This window comes from Natator depressus, chromosome 1, assembly GCF_965152275.1.
Source record: "Natator depressus isolate rNatDep1 chromosome 1, rNatDep2.hap1, whole genome shotgun sequence".
Classification (NCBI taxonomy): Eukaryota; Metazoa; Chordata; order Testudines; family Cheloniidae; genus Natator; species Natator depressus.
Window position 1 is genome coordinate 146,882,735 of NC_134234.1, and position 20,830 is coordinate 146,903,564.

Genomic DNA, 20,830 nt, shown 5'->3' on the forward strand with positions numbered 1-20,830 from the left:
TAATAAGAGCTTTGAATGGCACAAAATTATTAACATCAGTCACTGGAATTGTTGAGACCAGAACTCATGGTCTCTTCCTGATACACCTCACCCTAGGCCAAAATAGTAGTAGCTGTAGTCTCCTTTTCCTTGTCCTCCAGATCTAGAGCTCTAGTTCCTTTCTGCTTACCATGAGGCTCACTGGAGCTAGCAGTGTGTATTAAGGAACTCCCTGCAACTGGAACACACTCAGTGCAATCAGTAGGCAGTGAGTTCTGTGATGCATTCTCAGTGCAGATTGGATGTTCAGAGATTTTAGAATCAAACTCTTCTGAGCATGTAAAAATAGCAATTTTCAGAGACTTATAACTTGGATAAATGTTGGTGTATTTTCATTGGGACAGCAAAAAACACCTCTTTGATCCCAGGGCTATCCCACTGCCATGTTTGAAACAGCATAGTTGCCAGAGCTTTTCAGTGAAATTATTGGGTGTAATTAACACTGGCAAAACTACCTATTTTTCCCCTAAGGTTGCTCCCAGGAAAGGTTAAATATTAAAAAGCAACCACCACCAAAACAACCTGGGAAAGAGCAAGCTTGGAAAATTTCATTTGGAATAGGTAAAGTCTAGAAGAGGTTTAAGCAACTGAAAACAGGTCACATAATGGAAAGTGTTAGGGAACCTTTACTATATAAATGTCATTACCTGTAGCAGCTCTGCATATCATATGTACTATATCATTACTCATTCTCGCCTGTGTACTGGGTGAAACCAGATAATCACTATGTTCTCGAATGAACTCATGCTGAAAAATTATAGAAGACAAAAACACCACATCACCCAGGGGTGGACACTTTTCACTCCATACCCCTTCTGTGTAACAATCTCAAGTATCAGGGGGTAGCCGTGTTAGTCTGGATCTGTAAAAGCGGCAAAGAGTCCTGTGGCACCTTATAGACTAACAGATGTATTGGAGCATAAGCTTTCGTGGGTGAATACCCACTTCGTCAGATGCAAGACTAACAGACATATTGGAGCATAAGCTTTCGTGGGTGAATACCCACTTCGTCAGATGCATGATGCATCTGACGAAGTGGGTATTCACCCACGAAAGCTTATGCTCCAATACGTCTGTTAGTCTGTAAGGTGCCACAGGCCTCTCCATCTCAAGTGACATCTGTTACTCCCTATGCTTAACTATCAATCCCAATTTGTATTTAGCTCAGTACTGATTTCTTTCCCCAGACCTAAAGAACTGTTTGGTTAAAAAATTTGAACCTTCCACCAACAGAAGTTGGTCCAATAAAAGATGTTACCTTACCTACCTTGTCTCTCTCTCTCATGGCAATTCAGAGGAACAAACTATAATGCAAGAACAAAAACAGGATTCCTTCCCATTCTTAACAATAACTGCATTTTATAAAATCACTGGTGAAATAGAACTGGGCACCACTCACAGACAGTGACAAGAGCACAAATGAACAAATGATGGGATAACAAAAATAATAATCTAGTAGCACCAAAAGCAGATTTAGACAGAGCTCCTATCCTGCTTCACAAACTACCTCCCCACTCTTGTCACTAGAAATGTGCTTAGCTGACTGATTCTCTGGCAATTAAATCAAGGAACAACAGGATAAAATAATAATAAATCAATATAGTCTCAAATAATAAACTCTGCCTGCAGTGGACAAACTGCCCTTTTCCACAGCAGCATACAACAGATGTTTCAGAGAATACAGTGGTTTTCTCTGACAGATGATATATATAATTGTGCCATGTATCAAAGTAATGGGAATCAAAAAAGAAAAATGGAGCTATGCATACCCACCCACTCAAACATGATTTTTGTGGAAGCAGCGTGAGCATCTGTGTACAATTTCTGTTCAGTGACATGAAAACCAGAGAAGGGCTCAGGTCTGAAAATTAGATCCAGATCCTTCAGTCAGTGGGTGTTTGGGTTAAAATGGTTTAATTATAACTTCAGAAGGTTAAAAATCCAGTCAGCTCTCTGACTACATCATTAAGAGAGATTTGACAGGAGAGTACCCCGATTTTTGCAGTGTGAGCCTCAGACACACAGAATGAAATCCAATATGCTAGTTTCCTATGCCTAGAGGCAATGGGGATTAAACAAGGCAACAGCTCAAATTTATATTAGACTTATTTGAAGAATGAGGCAGGTGTCAGTCATGTAACAAAGACAAAAGATCATCAGAGGATAGTCATCTTTCAACATGACAGAATACAGCAATGTTATAAAGAGAAAAATGTAACCAGCATCTAAGATACATAGCTCAGGGGGACACTGTAAGCAACGGAAATAGCCTTAAAGAATATAAGACTCTGCTCTCTCACTGTGTGTTTCCTGTATTTTCCCCTCCCTCCCTTATTAAACTAAATAAATCAAAATCAGTAGTAGGCTTACAGAGTCTCAAAAAAACAAACAAAAAAACCAAAAACCAAACCACCACCGTGAAGGCCATTAATGACAGATCTGTTCCCAAGTCTATTATCATAACTACTTCTAAAAAAATTTATTCCCAAAATATAGAGTTATCAATTTGATCAAAAGAGGCACAGGCAGAGTGTTGTACTAGCTTACAGAGATCTACGTAATTGCAGTGTCTTCCTTAGTAAAAAAAAGTCAAAATGTCTGCTGCTAACACTTTTCCAATCAGGGGTGAAAACCTGGCTCTACTGAAATCAATGGATTGGTTTTTCAAGGCCAGAACTGCACACAAAATAACCAGAACCACTACAATGTGTCAAATTCTGTGACCATTTCTAAATAACCTAGGTCAACATCACAAAACATGCACTGGGACACTGATGAAGGTATCCAGATAGGGGGAAAAATTCCAAGGTCAACCTTGATTAAAATCCAAATGCGGAGAAAGTTTCCCACATCCCTTTTCATTTTTAGGGACATACTGCAAACTCAAAAAGGAATAACTTTCCAAGGTTTTATTTTTATAATGAAAATTTTGCACAATTCTCCAGTAAAACTCTAAACTTCTGAACATTTTAGCCAGTTTAGCGGTACAAAGTGAAATCTATACATAAATTTTAAAAGTGCATTTTTGTTTAATCACAAAATTTTAAATATGTAGCCTTTCTAGGCAAATTAACAATCTTCAGTTTCTCTCAGGTACGCAGATTTCTTTCAGTTTTAAAAATGCATAGCCAAGACTACCTGCAGCAGTAGACAAAATACCTAAAATACAGGTCAAATGACAAATAGCGTTTTTTGCTGTTTCTTGGACAATTACGTTAGAGTAGTTTGGCAAACCTAATGTGAGATCTGTAAACATGTTCCTTTTTGTGGCCCTAAAACGCCCTACAGTTTGTCTTTGGCACAGTGCAGATAGAAACTGTCCTTTCTGCACTGTTCAGCTGAAAGTCTCATACAACACTAAGTTAAGAACAGGAGCTTGCTGGTAAGAATTCCTCGGTCTTTTCCTGACAGCGAATAACAATCAATCCTAGATCTGTTTTATTGAATGGTTTATCTTCTCAGGATTGGAGTTCACTCACTCTACCTGGGCCCACAAAGAGGAATTGGCATATCTGTCTCAAAAATTTGAACAGTATTTGACACAACATACAGAAAAGGCAGATTAAAAGGAACCAAAGATACAGAGTTTGAGTCAAGAGGCAGAAAATAAAATGAACAAAATAGATATTCTAGGTGTGGAAGGAAACAAGGGGCCAGGAGCTAATCAAAGGGAGATGAGGAGAAAGAATAAGTATGACAGAAACACAAGAGAAAGAGAGAGGTTGCTGCATTCCAGCCAACAAACCAACCCATCATTCTGGCTGCAACTACCCAATTAATCTGATGCCATCTTCTCATTTCTGTCTTCCGAAATCTCCAGTTCCTCCAAACAAATGCCACAATACTAATACTATGCAGTAATTGGGAATGTATACATCCATGCTAAGGACATGAAACTTTCAAAACCAGAGATTACTTATACCTTATCCTGAAATGAAGTACTAACTGTGTTGTTCATGTTCATATCTAGTGCAATAAAATTTGGTTTCAACTGTTTTCCCCACACATTATATACAGCCATGGATTTTTATCTTTGCTGTAGTATGCAGCTTTGTTATACTGCAGGAATCAGGAGGCACTGGTGCAGAATATAATACCAAATAAATTCTATGTGAATGTTGCAGATAGCTTTGAAACGTCTGCAAACATCTTGTCCTCCAGTTACTACCTACCAGCAGGTTCTGCCTGAGAAGAATTTTAATCCATGCCCAATGAGGAAGGGAAAAAAACCTCTTTTTTATCATTTTACTGTCTGAATGATCCCTTGGTAGAGAAGACAGAGTTGAAACCTTATTTTTTAAGGTATATATCCACAGTGTTAACTGACTCATCACATTCAGAACCGTGGAATCAGTATATGGGAGAGGGAAATTTCTGAATGCCTTGGAGACCCAGGGTGGAAGTCCTGGCCCCACTGAAGTCAGTGATGGAACACTCCATTGACGTCACTGTGGCCAGAATTTTCCTTTCCAAACAAAGGAATGCACCCATTATATTCATTAAGATCAAAGTTCTTAAAGGGAATGTAGTGTTTCACTGGCACAAGAAATTATTAGCTTGAATGCCATTAGCATATATGTCAAAAGAAAAACAAGAACCCAGTTACCAATTTCTGAGTGAATTTGTAATACATATTTTCAGTCACAAATTATGTTTCCACCTTTACTTGCCATTTTTAAAAAAACAGTTTCATTTTGTGCTCAGAAAACGGGCCGGACTGGAAAGCTTGGAAACCGAAATCTTCTATTTACCCACAGACCAGTTACAGCATAGGCAGCAGCAGCAGCACCACTAGCTTTTCCAGACTTCCTCACTAGAATGAGAGCTCTTCTGTGTCATGGCCAAGTGAAGAGTTCAGTCTCCATGCTGTTCTTGGCCTCCGCTGCTGCCTCAGGGCCATATATTGGTTTAATTTCTGATGGTAGGTTTTGGGATGCAACGACCTGCCCTTTACAAATTGGACTAAAACCATGAACTCAATCCACATAAGCCACCAAGATGGGGATCGGAGGGTAAAAACTTGTGGGAACTATAACTGAAATGGATTTGAACCACTAACGTACAGTTGAAGGACACCTTAATCTCTTCACACTTTCTGGAATCACATCTCCCAGGCCTTATGTTTTTCTGATATTTAGCTTCCTATCTTTTATCATGATGCATACGTGTTTCTGTATACACACACACACAGATATATACACCAATACACAGAAAGAATTACTGAACTTAGCACAATTTTAAAAGTCTGCTTTATGTAACTATTTTTAACTCTATTTATTTTATCCTTTTAAAAGCGATAATCACAGCCTTACCAGAATTCTATCTTATTTGCCATATTGAATTTATTTGCCCATGTTCGTATTAGTTTAGTTTAATTTATGCATTTTTAACTCAATCATTCCAATTTAAGAAACACTTTTCTACATCACAATACAAACAAGCTTGGTCAAATATCTTTCTTTCCCCAACTGCTGGCTTGTTATTTTTCATAATTAAATGCATTTTTCAAAAAAACTCTTCCATTACAAAGCTAGAGACTACACTTGGGTTACTTTACAATGCTCAGGGGCTACATACTCAGAGTGCCAGTACTGCTATTGAGCTTTGGAATCCCAATTATAACAACTAATAGTGTGTCACTGCTACTAGAGCACACAAGGAAGAAAGCACAAGATGACAAGAGGAAAAAAACATGGGAGTAATAACATTTCAGATTTTATGCTTTGTAATAAAAAGGATATTACAATTGCCTATTTTCTTGATATCCAACCAGATTTTCTAGTCTAGTAAATTATGAATATAAGAAAGAATAAAGAAAGTCCCAGTCTTATTAAAAAATTCTGAATTGCAATGCAGTCTCTATACAAAGACTTGGTTATTCTGAAAAGCTTAAACTTCAGTCAATGAAATATTCTGCACTACTCTTCGCTAATACTAGTTTTAGAGCTTTAAAAATGTGAAAAGATCATTGATATATGTTCCTTCTTTAAACACTATTTTGACTCCAACAGTAACGTGCTTATGTAAAATAGCTTACCTTGTGTTCCTCTACTTGATGTTTTAAGTCTTCTAGATCAGGGCCCAGGGGCTCTGACTCAATTTTCTTTGTCCTTTCTTCTGTTTTTGCTAGCCAGTCAGATAACTGTGTTAGTTGCTGATTCTGAAGGTCCATGAGAATTTTATGTAAGCTAGAAACAAGCAAAATCATCACTTACATTTGTACATGTAAGAAACTAGTAAGCAGAAATGTTTGCTTACACTTGCATTCCTTTTTTTTTTTTTAAAGTTAGTTTAATACTTGTATCAGAAGGTGCTCAGAAACCAAATCTGGTACAGCACTGCAGGTTTACCCACCTTGTCCTACTAATGGGTTTAAACCACTACGTAGAAAGGGAATATATTCATCTGAGATGGTAGTTTGGTTTCCAAGCCCATTCCATTTGCTGAGACTGCCAACAAAGGTGCCATATTCTGTTTTCAAATGGATGGAAACAGAGACCACAACTCATTTCCGTAGCAATGTACTAATAGACATCCGGTAGTACTGAAATTGGCCCATCCCGATCAGCCTGATTTGAACCAGTCAATGTGAAACATCTCATTTTACTAGCTGGGCACTGTCCATTTATTGCTGGCACTTCAACCCAGTACATCTTACTATTAAGAGCTGGTCAAAAACTGGAAATTTTCACCCTTTGGGAAATGCTAATATTTTGATTTGGGGGCGGGGAAGGGGCGAATCCTCATCTGGAACAAACTCAAAACACACACACACCCTTTTGTTTTGTTTTAAAACCATAAATGTATAGAAAATTTCTATGCAAAAAATGTTGAAATATTTTGTTTCAGCTTGGTTTAACATCCAGCTATGTCTGCATAAACTGCCGACTCCATGGGTACTCCGGGGCTCAGCACCCACGGAAAAAAAAATTGGGGGTGCTCAGCACCCACCAGCCACAGCTGTTCGGTAGCAGTGGGGTCTCAGGGAACGGGGTGGGAAGAGGCGGAGCGAGGGGGGGGGGCCCTCAGGGGATGCACAGGGTTGGAGCACCCACAGGGAAAAATAAAAGTCAGTGCCTGTGGGAGCTGTAGTTTGGTTGCCTCATGCCCCTATTCTACTCTATTGGCCATAATGAACACGGACGGCCCAGGTGGGTGCAGCTCAGGGTTAAATGAAACAATGTTTCATTTAGACAACCTGGCGGGTTTCAATTCAGGTATACCTGACCCCAAATATTTCATTTCTTTTTATGTGGAAAATTTTGATTTTACTGAAACTGCATTTTCCATTCCAAAAACATTTTGATGGAAAAGTCCTGTAAGATCTACTTACTAACCCCCACAATGTAATAGTTGTTAAATTCGATGAGGGAGATGATTAAGACTAGGTTGACTCACTGGAGAATGTTCCACAGGTGGGACAGTTGCTCATAATGTAAGCTATATTTACAGAATTTCAAATCATATAAAAGTACGTTTTAATTGCTAAGATGGTTAAAAAAGTTCCAAATGGAACCATTTTCTATCTATAGTTCTGTCTAAATTGAAAACAAATCAGAAAAATCACATTTATTTTACTGAAATTTAATTTGGGAGGAAAGCCAGGAAAAAATGTTCCTCCAACACCCTGTTCAACATTTTTGGAATTAAACGTTTCAATTTTTTTAAAAATGTAGTATTATATTACGCAGTATAATATATAGTTTAAAATATCAATTCAAAGCGAAACAAAATGTTTCAAGCAATCAGACTGTGGTATAATGCCCCATATTCTTCGTAGTAATATTATGGTGATGATTATGGCATAACTATGATGTATTTTATGAAAGATAGGTTTTGTAAGATATCACTGAAACGCTTATGACTCACAGAATATGATTATCCTATTTGTATGCACGTATCATTTTGGTATTTGAAGTTAGGAAAATTTTCTATGCTTCTATTTCAAATGTGTTTACACCTGGGGAACACCTACTAGTTAGAATGCAATCAATCTAGATGGCTGGCTGGGCAGGGCTATTAGGGAGAACAATAGGTCTTAGAAGATGCTAATCTTCCACTGGGGGGCCTTCCTGAGTGGTCTACAAACAGCCTCCAAGTCATAGCTGCTCTGTCCCTACAGAGAGACATGTGACCAAGTCACCTGGCACTGGACTCCATCTTGGAATACCAGTGTTTTTCCACTGCTGGGTATGGGAGACAAAGGGTTCCCACCATATGCAAAAGCTATTTGAGGCAGGGGAGTGAGATCATTGTGTTTTTTCATTGACTCCCCGCTAGAAACACCTGAGGAACTGGACTAGGGGAGGAGGGTTGAACCCAGGCTAGATGGATTTCTAGCCTGTGAAAGGACTACCTGGGGTTTTAAGCTGGAGGGTAGAGATAGGGTCCAGAGTGACCTAGACCAATTGGAGGTTTGGGCCAAAAGAAATCTGATGAGGTTCAACAAGGACAAGGGCAGAGCCCTGCACTTAGGAAGGAAGAATCCCATGCACTGGTAAAGGCTGGGGACCGACTGGCTAAGCAGCAGTTCTGCAGAAAAGGACTTGGGGATTACAGGGAACGAGAAGCTGGATATGAGTCAGCAGTGTGCCCTTGTTGACAAGAAGGCCAACAGCACACTGAGCTGTATTAGTAGGAAGTGACTATTCCCCTCTATTTGGCACTGGTGAAGCCGCACCTGGAGTACTGTGTCCAGTTTTGGTCCCCCCACTACAGAAGGGATATGTACAAATTGAAGAGAGTCCAGAGGAGGGCCATGAAAATGATTAGGGGGCTGGGGCACATGACTTATGAGGAGAGGCTGAGGGAACTAGGGTTATTTAGTCTACAGAAGAGAAGAGTGAGGGGGGATTTAATAGCAGCCTTCAACTACCTGAAGGGGGGTTCCAAATCTAGGCTGATCTCAGTGGTGGCTGATGTTAGAACAAGAAGCAATGGTCTCAAGTTGCAGTGGGGGGGGGCAGGTCCCTAGGTTAGATATTAGGAAACACTATTTCACTGGGAGGGTGGTGAAGCACTGGAATGGGTTACCAAGGGAGATGGAGAAATCTCCATCCTTAGAGGTTTTTAGGGCCTGGCTTGACAAAGCCCTGGCTGGGATGATTTAGTTGGTGTTGGTCCTGCTTTGAGCAGGGGATTGGACTAGATGACCTCCTGAGGTCTCTTCCAACCCTAATATTCTATGATTAAGCTGCAAGCAAGTGCAGAGATTCTTGAGGAGAAGCTGCAAAATATGTAAAACAACATTTAGGGTGAGAATTTGCTACTCATATCCAATCTCTTGAGTATATTAAGCTTAGATTGCAGTTTTATTTATTTGCTAGGTAATCTGCTTTGATCTGTTTGCTATCTCTTATCATCACTTAAAATCTATATTTTATAGGTAATACGCTTGATTTTGTTTGTTCTAGTGTGTGGAAACTATAACTGGAGGCAGAAAGCTGTTACAGATCTTCCCCCACATTGATGGAGGGGATGAATTTCATGAGCTTACGCTGTACAGTTCCCTGTACAGCACAAGATGGTATAATTTTGGGTTTACACTCCAAAGTTGGGGGGTGTCTTAGGAACGGGGCAGTGCATTAGGTAAGCCTTCCCATGCAGAGATGATCTCAGCATCTGTGTGTAGCTGCAGCTGGGTGTGTCCCTACCTGTATGTGTGCTGGAGGGGGCTTGTTGAAGCAGTACAGTGTTAAGGGAGCCCAGGCTGGTGGGTCAGGGGGACTAAGTGATACCCCAGTTACAGGTGTCACCCCAAGTGAAACCCATCACACAGACATTTATTTGAATTTTTCTTTGCAGAGAATTTCAAATGTTTAAATTTTGTTCTGATTTAGAATGAAGACAAATTTTGAAATTCGTGATGAAAATGTCCATCCTCCGCACAGCTCTAGTTACTTGTTTGGGTAACATAATCATAATTTGTTCCAAAAAAATCAAGCACATATTTTATCTAATTTTGGTAGACTGGATATAGCTTCTGAATTTCACAATAAGCATAATTTTCTCATTTGCTTGAACCTTTTTAAAAATAGTCTTTGTGAAATATTTATAGAAGAAGTTATAAGCTTCTTAACATTTACCAAACATTACTATGCACAAATTCTATTTTAAATGTAAGGAATAATCGAAGATTCCACTGTACATGGTGAAAAATGAATGTATATATATATATATTTTTTAACATAAATATCCAGTATGTAGTTAAACAGATGACTTGGCAAGCCTCAAAAGCCAGAAGATTGTTTAAATATGGGCTGAGTACAACTGGTGCTGAATATGTCAAGCAGAAACTGATACTGGACAGATCTTCTGGATCTGCTCATGCATATAGCCTAGAATATTTGAAATCAAGCGCTATAAAATTTCAATAGTAGGAACAACTATTCAACCTGATACATCAGGGGTGGCCAACCTGTGGCTCCAGAGCCCTTAAGAAGTTAATATGTGGCTCCTTGGATAGGCACCGACTCCGGGGCTGGAGCTACAGGTGCCAACTTTCCAATGTGCCAGGTGGTGCTCACTGCTCAACACTCAACCCCTGGCTCTGCCACAGGCCCTGCCCCCACTCCACCCCTTCCCGCACCATCCCCTGAGCCTGCAGTGCCCTCGCTTCTTTTCCCCCACAGCCACAGAGCATCCTGCACACCACAAAACAGCGGATCGGGAGGTGCGGGGAGGGAGGGGGAGGTGCTGATCGGCAGGGCTGCTGGTGGGTGGGAGGTGCTGGGAGCGGGGGCGGGGTGAGGAACTGATGGGGGGCTGCTGACATATTACTGTGGCTCTTTGGCAATGTACATTGATAAATTCTGGCTCCTTCTCAGGCTCAGGTTGGCCACCCCTGTGGTGCATGATATCAATGAAGTGAACCTTTCATAGTTCAAGCAATTAATTGAATTTGCAAAAATGTGTGTAAAAATGTTACTACTGTGTAGGTAGAAGATTCAAAATCACCCATGTTAAAAGATTGCTTTCTGTGCACAGGAGAAACAGGTTCTTATGCAGAGTTAATACCCCACTTAAATTGATGTCTGGCAAAATTTCAGGTGAATATATTTTTGGAAATTTAAAATATGTACATAAATATATAAATATAAATGTAAATCAATGCACAAAATTGTATTAGAATGTTTTAGATTTTAGATAGCTAGTTCTTTTGTTTTTACTTTATTTTTCTTTTCTTCATTTTTTCATGTAGTCATTCCCTTTTTAACAATTTGACTTGGATGGGGATCCCCCCCTCCCCACCATCATGTTTTGCAGGTTTATTATCCTTTTACACACACACCTTGGAGAAACAGGAGGGTCAGCAGCAAAAATCTCATCATTTTTGACCAGCTATTTTTAACAAAGCCATAGATAGGTAAGTTCTTCTGTAGTAGTCAATTTTTGTTTTAAAAAGTTTCTCAGCTCATCACTTAATCCTATACTTTGTGTATTGATTCTAGGTGCTGTAAATGAAAGAACCTTTCTGAAAGGATAACCACTAAAGCAGGTAAGTGCACAATAAACAGACCTTTTTCTGTAATTGCTTAATTTTAAACAGATAGTACTTCACTAGAGCTGAAAGGGACAGAACAAAAGCCCATGGAAAAAACTCCCATTGAATTCAGTGGGCATCATCTCTACCTCTCTACTCCAAACTTGTGTCCTCCTGTCAAACTAAAATCCTGACTTGTCTCTCTGACATCATCTTGTGGATAGGTTGTTGTCAGCTCAAGCTCAGCATGGCTAAATGAGAGCTCTGAATCTAACTCTCCCGGCTACCTCTTTTATTGATCCCTGTGGACACCACCACCATTGTTCAGGCCCATAACGTGGGTATCATCTTTGACTCAGACCTTTCTCTAGGTCTTCACATCCAGGCTACATCAAGGTATTGCAGATTATCACTGAATAGCGTCACTAAGATTCAGCCTACCCATCCACACAGCTAATCATCTCATTCAGGCTCTACGATTGCTATACAAAGTGAATACTGTATATATTAAAATGTAAGTTGTACTCTACAAAGTAGGAGTGTAGCCACAGTGGCACGTGTTTTATAAAATGTGTTACAAAAAGAAAAAATATGTTATTAAGATTAGCAGCAGAGAGAAAATTTTTAAAAAGTTCATCTTGCAAGTAAAAATACATGTAACCATGATGATATTTTCCTTGCAAAACAAGACGATCACATGTGTTTTATAAGGTGACACACAACGGAGTTAAATTCTTCATTAAGGGCTCAGTCTAGCACCCACTGAAGTCAATGGAAAACTCCACTGACTTCACTGATGGAAAAAAGTACATTTTGACACTGTACTGCTGATGAAAAATGATGTAATAAACTCAAATCAAATTCAGAGTTAAATGGTGGATATAAACTACTTAAGAAATAATGCAAATTTGTCAGATAACATGACATTTATATAGATGATTTATAAAGATAATCTTTAAAATTATCCTGTTGAACACCAAGCCTAGCTGAAAAATGTCCACACTACACTATAGTATGTTACTTACACTAACGCTGGATATAGAGATCCTAGTACAAAGACATGTTTTGATCAAGTACGTATGTTCTACTTTTAGAACTCAGCCCTCAACTAGGAATTTCGAGAACTTAAAGTAAAACTTTCATAGTGGATGAAACTCTCATTTGTATGACATTTTAATCCACATTTTTACTATAAATTCCACTTGTATTTCATATATTTTCTTCTCATATTTAATAGTTATTGAAGAATCTAAACCCATACAAAGATTCTATTCCTTCTCAATGTATCTTCTCATCCTATTTGATACCGCACTGGAGTGGTAATGCCAGGTTTATGAAATCACAGTTGTTTCCATGGCAGTAACTTGTGATGTTAAAAACATGCAATAATGATTTCATTACTGTATCACACAGGAAAAGATGTTGGGCTTACAAATTCTTATCGAAGCACAAATATCAAACAATAGGAGAGAAAATAACTGAAGAAGCATGCTGCTTTTTGTATTAATGTTCCCTTTCATCAAGTATATGCCAGTTTTAAAGTCCCTTAATCTAGAATAAGAGGAAAGTCGTCATTTTAAAAACCTGACAGTGGAGTCTGCATGCATTAAAATCTCATTTTACCTACCATTTATCCATGTTAACCCCATTATTAAAACACCAAAATCAGATTTCTAATCTTTTTTATTGAGATTCAAAATTGAATGCAAGAGCCTATTCTAAAACCATGGTTAATAAAAGAGTAATTAAAGCCTTAGGCGTGCTTATCAGAGAGGAGAAGGGAGATATCTGACTATCCCGAGCTTAAGAGATGCTATTACGAAGAAAAGAGAGAGATTTAATACAATACTAACCAAAGTGAATAATGTATATATTAAAATGTAAGTTGTACAATATTTGATACACTGTATTCAGTATTTCAGTTTAATTTTGATTCCAAAACATTTGATATTGCTCTAGCTACACTATTTTAATAGAATAAACTATTTAAATTGAAATGCATTTTTCCTTGATAACTGTAATGGAAATGCTGTGTTAATTATAATATTTACTGGGTAAAGAAGGAATTATGCTCTCTTGGGACCGCATTGCAGAATTAGGTACTTTTTTGAGACATTTTCCTGCAGAGCCCCAGGCTTTGGCCACTGTCACTGCAAGATACTGGACTTAATCGACAAAGAGTCTGATTTAGCATAGCAAATCCAATATTCTTACTTAAAGTACTCTTAATTTAAGGCACTGAAATTATACTGGTAAAAATATTCAGCTTTTTCATTTTTAACTATTTGTTCATTTTCCCTCCCTATATTCCAATTTTAATTCTTCACAAAGCATACCAAACCATGCGGTACCTGGTAAATTATTATTTATTCCTAATTTCATTCAAAGGTAAATAGCTATAGTACATATAGCTCTTTATATTATAAATTAAGATTTTATCTGGCTCTTAATATAAATGCCACTAAGTGCCTGACAAAGAATACTGAACAAAAGAGAATGGCACCGATTCTCAAACAGGCACCCAAAAAGCACCATTCCAGATCCCCCAAAGTCATGGCTATATTAAGCAGGTTCATGAATGCATCCGATGAAGTGAGCTGTAGCTCACGAAAGCTTATGCTCAAATAAATTTTTTAGGCTCTAAGGTGCCACAAGTCCTCCTTTTCTTTTTGCGGATACAGACTAACATGGCTTGTCAAGGTTCCTTCCCCACTCTGAACTCTAGGGAACAGATGTGGGGACCTGCATGAAAAAAACCCTAAGCTTATTTTTACCAGCTTAGGTTAAAACTTCCCCAAGGTACAAACTATTTTACCTTTTGCGCCTGGACTTTATTGCTGCCACCACCAAGCGTCTAACAAATATATAACAGGGAAAGAGTCCGCTTGGAAATGTCTTTCCCCACAAAATCCTCCCAAACCCTACACCCCCTTTCCTGGGGAAAGCTTGAAAAACATCCTCACCAATTTGCATAGGTGAACACAGATCCAAACCCTTGGATCTTAAGAACAATGAAAAAGCAATTGGGTTCTTAAAAGAAGAATTTTAATTGAAGAACAAGTAAAAGAATCACCTCTGTAAAATCAGGATGGTAAATACCTTACAGGGTAATCAGATTCAAAACACAGAGAATCCCTCTAGGCAAAACCTTAAGTTACAAAAAGACAAAAAACAGGAATATACATTCCATTCAGCACAGCTTATTTTATCAGCAATTTAAACAAAACAGAACGCATATCTAACTAGATTGCTTATTAACTCTTAACAGGAGTTCTGACGTGCATTCCTGCTCTGGCTCCGGCAAAGGCCACACAGAGAGAGTGAACCCTTTGTTCCCCCCTCCCCAGCTTTGAAAGTATCTAGTCTCCTCATTGGTCATTTTGGTCAGGTGCCAGCGAGATTATCTTTAGCTTCTTAACTCTTTACAGGTGAAAGGGTTTTTCCTCTGGCTAGGAGGGATTTAAAGGTGGTTAGCCTTCCCTTTATATTTATGACACGGCTGCTACTCTGAAACAATGTATTAAGAGTGATTTCTCTTTTAGTGCCACCACTTACTCCCCCCACGCAACAAGAAGCCAAGCTCAAAGAACCTAGTGTCAGTGACTGGGACATGGGCTGTCACGCACAGTGGTTAAAGCAGGAGTCAGAGGCCAGAACCATGGGTCAGAGCCAAAGACAGAAACTGGAAAAAGAGGATCACAAGTGAGTTACCTGGAATGAGGCAAAGCAGGAGCAGGGCTAGGTGCATGGCTGGGAATAAGCATGCACAAACACTATCACTGCTATGGATGAATGCTTTGAGCAGCTGCTGAACTGCTTCTGGGATTAAGAGTCAGTCTGCTGACTCTTCCGACCCATCAGCACACTAGCTGCACTCATTAGGTTGCCTGGAGACTCTCTCTGCTGCAGGCACTGCTTTCTCACACCTAGAGAAGCCCAGGGGCATATTAGAGTCCTGCCAAGGGAAAGCCAAAATCAAGGAACCCAGTGGAGCCTTATATTTTGAATATTTGCACAACATTGTGAGCAGTGTCATTTTTGCAACTCACTTGTGGATGGAACTTGGAAAAATGCCACCAATCTTCCCTCCCCCGAAAATCTGACCACTGAATAAAAAGAGGGTCAGGACCAATGAGTTAAGAATGCTGGGGGTAAGCAACATTTTTAGGACCTGTGGAGAAACCTGGAAGTGAAGCCGAGGGAATATCAAGCCATCACTAGAAGAAGTGGCTGCGACTTGAAGCACTAGCATGTCTATCCATCTAGTACTGGTGTGGGTCCCCAACGCAGTAGAATGAGTGCCAGTCAGCAATTCTGTTCAAGAGTGGCCCCAATGTCCCACTAAAGGGTTAATGAATCAATCCTCACATCTCCTCTTTGAGGTAGGTGAAGGAGATACAGGGATCACTTTGGCAACTCTTCAAATGCAGCAGCTGTTAAAAAATACACAGCAATACCACACAATTGTCTAAAACAGAAGATAGAGAATACTGTCCTAAAATTATATTATTTAGTTAGGCATTGACACCACATTCATCATAATAGTACCTGTGAAACTACCAAAGCAATTTTACAGAGGAAAAATTCAGTTCAAATTTGGCCAAGTCTCCAGAAATAATATCTCTTTATTAAACGAGCCTTGAGAGCTTTAAGCCACACAAGAGGCCATGAACTTGGTTTTACCTATTTGACGTAAAACTGTACTTTCCAACACTCAGTCGAAACGTTCATTTTATATACCTCTCATGGTCTGGATCAAAACTTGAGCTGTGCAAATAATGAATTTTTCACTTCACTGGATGTTTCAAAAACAAAAGTAATTTGAGATCAAAATGAATATGCTTTTTGATTTTTTTTGGCAAATGAAATAGTTATAAAAATAATTTCAGGTTGTACGCTGTTTCATTTATACAATCTAAATGTTTCAGTTTGATATTTACCATTTTTCAAATTGTTGATTTTTTAAATAGAAATTCAAGAATTTTTTAAACAAATGTTTTGAATGGAAAAAATTGCTTTTTTTTCCATTTTGAAAAATGTTGAAAACATTTGTTTTTCTTCTTTAAGTCCAAAGCAATTTGGCAAATCCAACATGATTTGTGAAACGTCTTTGTTGCCAAATCTGCATTTTTCACAAAGAATCCACCAAACAAACAAAAAACAAACCAACCCCTCCACTCCTGCCCCCAGAGTTTTGGCCAAAAATTGTCAGCCAGCATTACTGAATCACAACCATGTCTCTTTATAATGTGGAATTACCAGAAGAAGCATAAAGTGACAGATCCATAAACCCCTCCACACCTTGAGACTGTTCCCCCTGCCAGAGCACCCAGTGCACTGGGGGCATTGATTTCTTGTCAAAACCCCCATCAGTACCCGGGGTCCAGCCCAGGAATGCTAATGATCCAACCAGCAGACCAAATTCAGTAATGAATCCTGGTCACGTGTCATCTGAGGCACATTGCACATATGCTAAGATGACCGGAGTACAGGGAGCCCCTTGAAAATTCTACTGTACGACGTGCAGGGGAGTAATTACCTTCAGTCTAACTAAACTCCCCTGCAGTGTCAGGTGTGCATTATATTCTCTTTCACTTTGTTTTATACTCTTTTGTGCAGCGTTGCTATGCACTGTTAGTTAGTTGTGACGTTTCATCCTAGAGGTGAAGTAATTCCCACACATTATACAGAACACTCGCACATGATAAAAATTAAGAACATTGATAATTATTATACAGAATATCAATATCATTCTATGACAAGGAACATTAAGTCTGAGAATGAAATCATCCCTGAAAATAATTTTATCATTTCTTTTTCGTAGCGTTTTTCCTCCTTCCCCTTGTATTTTCCAAACATCACCTTACTTGCTCTAAGCATACATAGTGGTTTTAATACTCATGTATCTCTCTTCAGAGAGATGATTGTAACCTTTGTTTATGGTTTGGCTCTCGTGAGTTTCCACTACAAAATACTTTTCTATTGACTGAATGCTTTTTAATAGTTGTGAAATCCTCCATAAAGTAAACCTGATTACATTAGGTTTTCCTCTCCAGTAGTACATTTATCACACTGAGATGCTTCACTGTAGAGAATCCTATTTTAAAAAGCCTGCTGTTTTACTTCGGGTCATTAATGCAGTTCTACAAGAGCCAAACATTTTCAATACATATGGTGAACATATACCAGATTTCCTTTGGCCTCCTTTTACCGTAGGATAGCAATAACAGCATTGCACTGCTCCAGAAAACTCTCATGTTCTGACCTCCTAACCCTCTTTTTGAACTTCTGCGTCACTTCTACTATTATATCGCATCAGAAAATCTCTCCTCTTCACTGATTGCTTGCTTTTGTTTCCCCCATACTGAAGAATGTGCAGTTTTTCCTTACATTTTCTATGGCTGCTTTCCTAGAACATGGGCAGCCTCATTGAGCTCATCTTTAAGTAATATTTTTCTTCCCTGGAGGATGTATTTGTCAACCAAATTAATTATAATTTATTCAGGGAGAATAAAATCATATGTTGCTACAATGCCAGGTTGTCATCTCTCATTCTTCCATTGCTTTTAATTCTTTCAAGGACAACCCTAATAATGAAGAAGTCACCTTTTGATGATTTATCTTTTAAGTTATAACATATGCACATATAAAAATGACATATTTAGACCTATTTTTCAGAAATCTCTCTTTTCCAGCAGCGGCTCCCATCTCCTAATTTTATGGATGGAAATCTAAGTGTGGCTCTCATAATTGTCCATGGATCCATGGAATAAGTGGCAGGATAAAATCAGTCAGTCTGGCACTGGTACATTCCAAACCAATGTAAGGAAAATTCTTTTTCCACCTCCCCACCCCGCAAAATGAAAATAAATTGCTCATTGCAACATAATGTCACCAACACCAAAAACTTAGCAATGTTCAAAAAGTGATTGGGCATCTATATGGAGGACAATAATATCTAAAGTTGTAATAGACACTGCTAACAAATTTTGGAAGAGATATTAAATTTCATGCTCAAGCCAATCTTCAGCTAAGAGGGATTATTGTTTCCTATGTGCTATGGTAATACAAATAACAGTTCTGCTCTTGGATCAGGAACCCATTGCACTGTGGTCTGTACTGAAAGTGAGATGGTCCCTGCCCTCAAAAGCTTACAATCCAAGTATAAAACGAGATAACAGAGAGAGGAGAACCAGAAAACAATGAGAAAACTGGTTAGCAGGATAGGCAGTGGGTCTCGGCACAAGAGCAGCCTACTCACGGCTGGACTGCATGTAGGCACCATAGCAAAAGTGTGTCGTATAGAGAGATTTTAATTAGATAATGAAGCAGTTTTGTAGATGTTTATAGGGAGCTTCTCCCAAGCATGAGTGCAGCATGGGAGAAAGCATGAATGTGCTTGTTCAAAAATTTAACAAGTGAGCAGTGGAGGCTGGCAACATGGGCTGATCAGAGTTGGGAGTCAATGCCCCCCTTCTCCCCCCTTTTAGTGTCCCCACAGAACCTAGATTCAGACATGGGAAGAATAAACCTTGTCGGCCTGGTTGGAGCCAGACGGGGGCATTTCTTAATAGCTCCCCCCCTCACCGCACTGTTCCCTAAAGGACCCTTGGGGTATTCTCTCAATTTTACCTTATTTTTGTTATTGTTTCGTTTCCTGTTTGTCTGTCCCATCCCTCCCACCCTCCCTCCACCAATTGCCTGCCTCCAAGAGCCTCCTCTGATTTAACTCCTTGCTGTCAGGTTGGATAACATCAAAATTCTCTATGTATGGCCAAAGCAACAAGCTATAATGATGTTTTTTGCAGTAGCATTCTGAATGGATAAGAGCAGGACAAGATTACATTTGTTTAGGTGAAAGAAAAGGATATTGAAGTAATTGAGATAGGATATGAAGAGGACTAGACCAGAGCTTGAACTGTGTGGATGGATAGGAAAGACTATATCAGAGATGTTATACAGAATCTTCCAGAAGTAGATGTAAGTCTAGATGTGAGGACCTAGAGAGGTCTGAGTCAGTTTACGAGTGACAGGCAGGATGGTCTTGAAATCTTATCCTTCCCCTTGGCTTCTGTTACTCTGTCCTTTCCTAGTCCTCCTACCTCTATAATTTCTCCTTCAAGCATGTTCTTTGGAGAATCATCCTCCTCCAACTTTCTATGGGGGGTGTGCACTGGGCTCTGTCCTAGGTCCCCTTCTCTTCTCCTTCTACACCTTATCCACAGGCACTGACTTTTGTTTTTGCCAGTGGGTGCTCCTCTCCACTCCCTCTCCTCCCCATGTAAGCATAATCTCACCCTCAAACACAAAAATTCAACTACCATCTCCATGCTGGAGTAGAAAGGTACTACCAGAGGTACTCTACTCCAGATCTGTCTTCTCCTGTTCAAACTAAAATCTCATCTCTTCCCTCTGACATCTTCTTGTGGATGGCCACACTCAGAGACATGATGTACTGAATTAGATGAACCATGGGTCTGATCCATTATGGCAATTCCTACTTTCCTGGGTTCCAAATTCTGGCCCACCGTGGAGGAAACTCGTATCTAAATCCAAACTTGGTAGCTCAGATGTGACAGTGATGGGCATTGCATAAAAACCTAAATAAAACACAGCTGAATAGTCTGTGCCTGTCTCTAGTTGGAAAATATAATCATTTTAGGACACAATGCAATTGTAAACTTTGGTTCTATTTGATTTGGTGTTATCACATATTTTATTGTATGAAATGGATGGTATTCCGGGTCATGGTGGAAATCATACCATTTTTGACTAGCTCCCCTAAGGCAGGTTAGCTGGATTTATTCCCCAAATAAGAAGTTGCTTATAGCAGCATGACAACATGATGCTCCACCACTGAAGAAACTCATCTCTTTAAAAACCTATTTCATGAAAAAAATGACAGGAAATAGCCTTCTTAGTGTACAAAAGGAAGAGAAAACCTCAGTACCTGAAGGTTCCTTAAGCAATGTTGTCCCCCAGCGTATTTGGATTTGTAATGTTTATTTTTTCCTAAAACATGGCTTTATTAATTTAAACATGGCTTTATTAATTTAATAAATAGCAAAATCTGCATTCTAGTTAATTCTGGAAGATACAGTGAATGACAATATTGGCATCAGTGTACTGTAATGAAAGAAACATCATCCCTAACAATTTCTACAGTTAACATGAATGCAATGCAGCAGCCTGTCATAGATCGAAGATCAACCTTCATCTCTCACCCTCCAGAATAGAGACTCTCTTATCACAAGTCTATAACATTACAGAACATTGCCTCTTACTGTTCATATTTAAATCCAGAAACAA

General features: G+C 39.1%; 1 protein-coding gene across 6 annotated transcripts in view; it reads right to left on the minus strand.

Moving 5' to 3' along the window:
• Positions 1-20,830, minus strand: part of DMD (dystrophin) — a 1,886,383-nt gene that overhangs the window by 1,277,114 nt on the left and 588,439 nt on the right. For all 6 annotated transcript variants that reach the window (XM_074968560.1, XM_074968534.1, XM_074968525.1 and 3 more), the window contains one exon: positions 6,077-6,227. In XM_074968560.1, the coding sequence (XP_074824661.1) occupies positions 6,077-6,227 (151 nt within the window). The remainder of the gene's footprint in view (positions 1-6,076; positions 6,228-20,830) is intronic.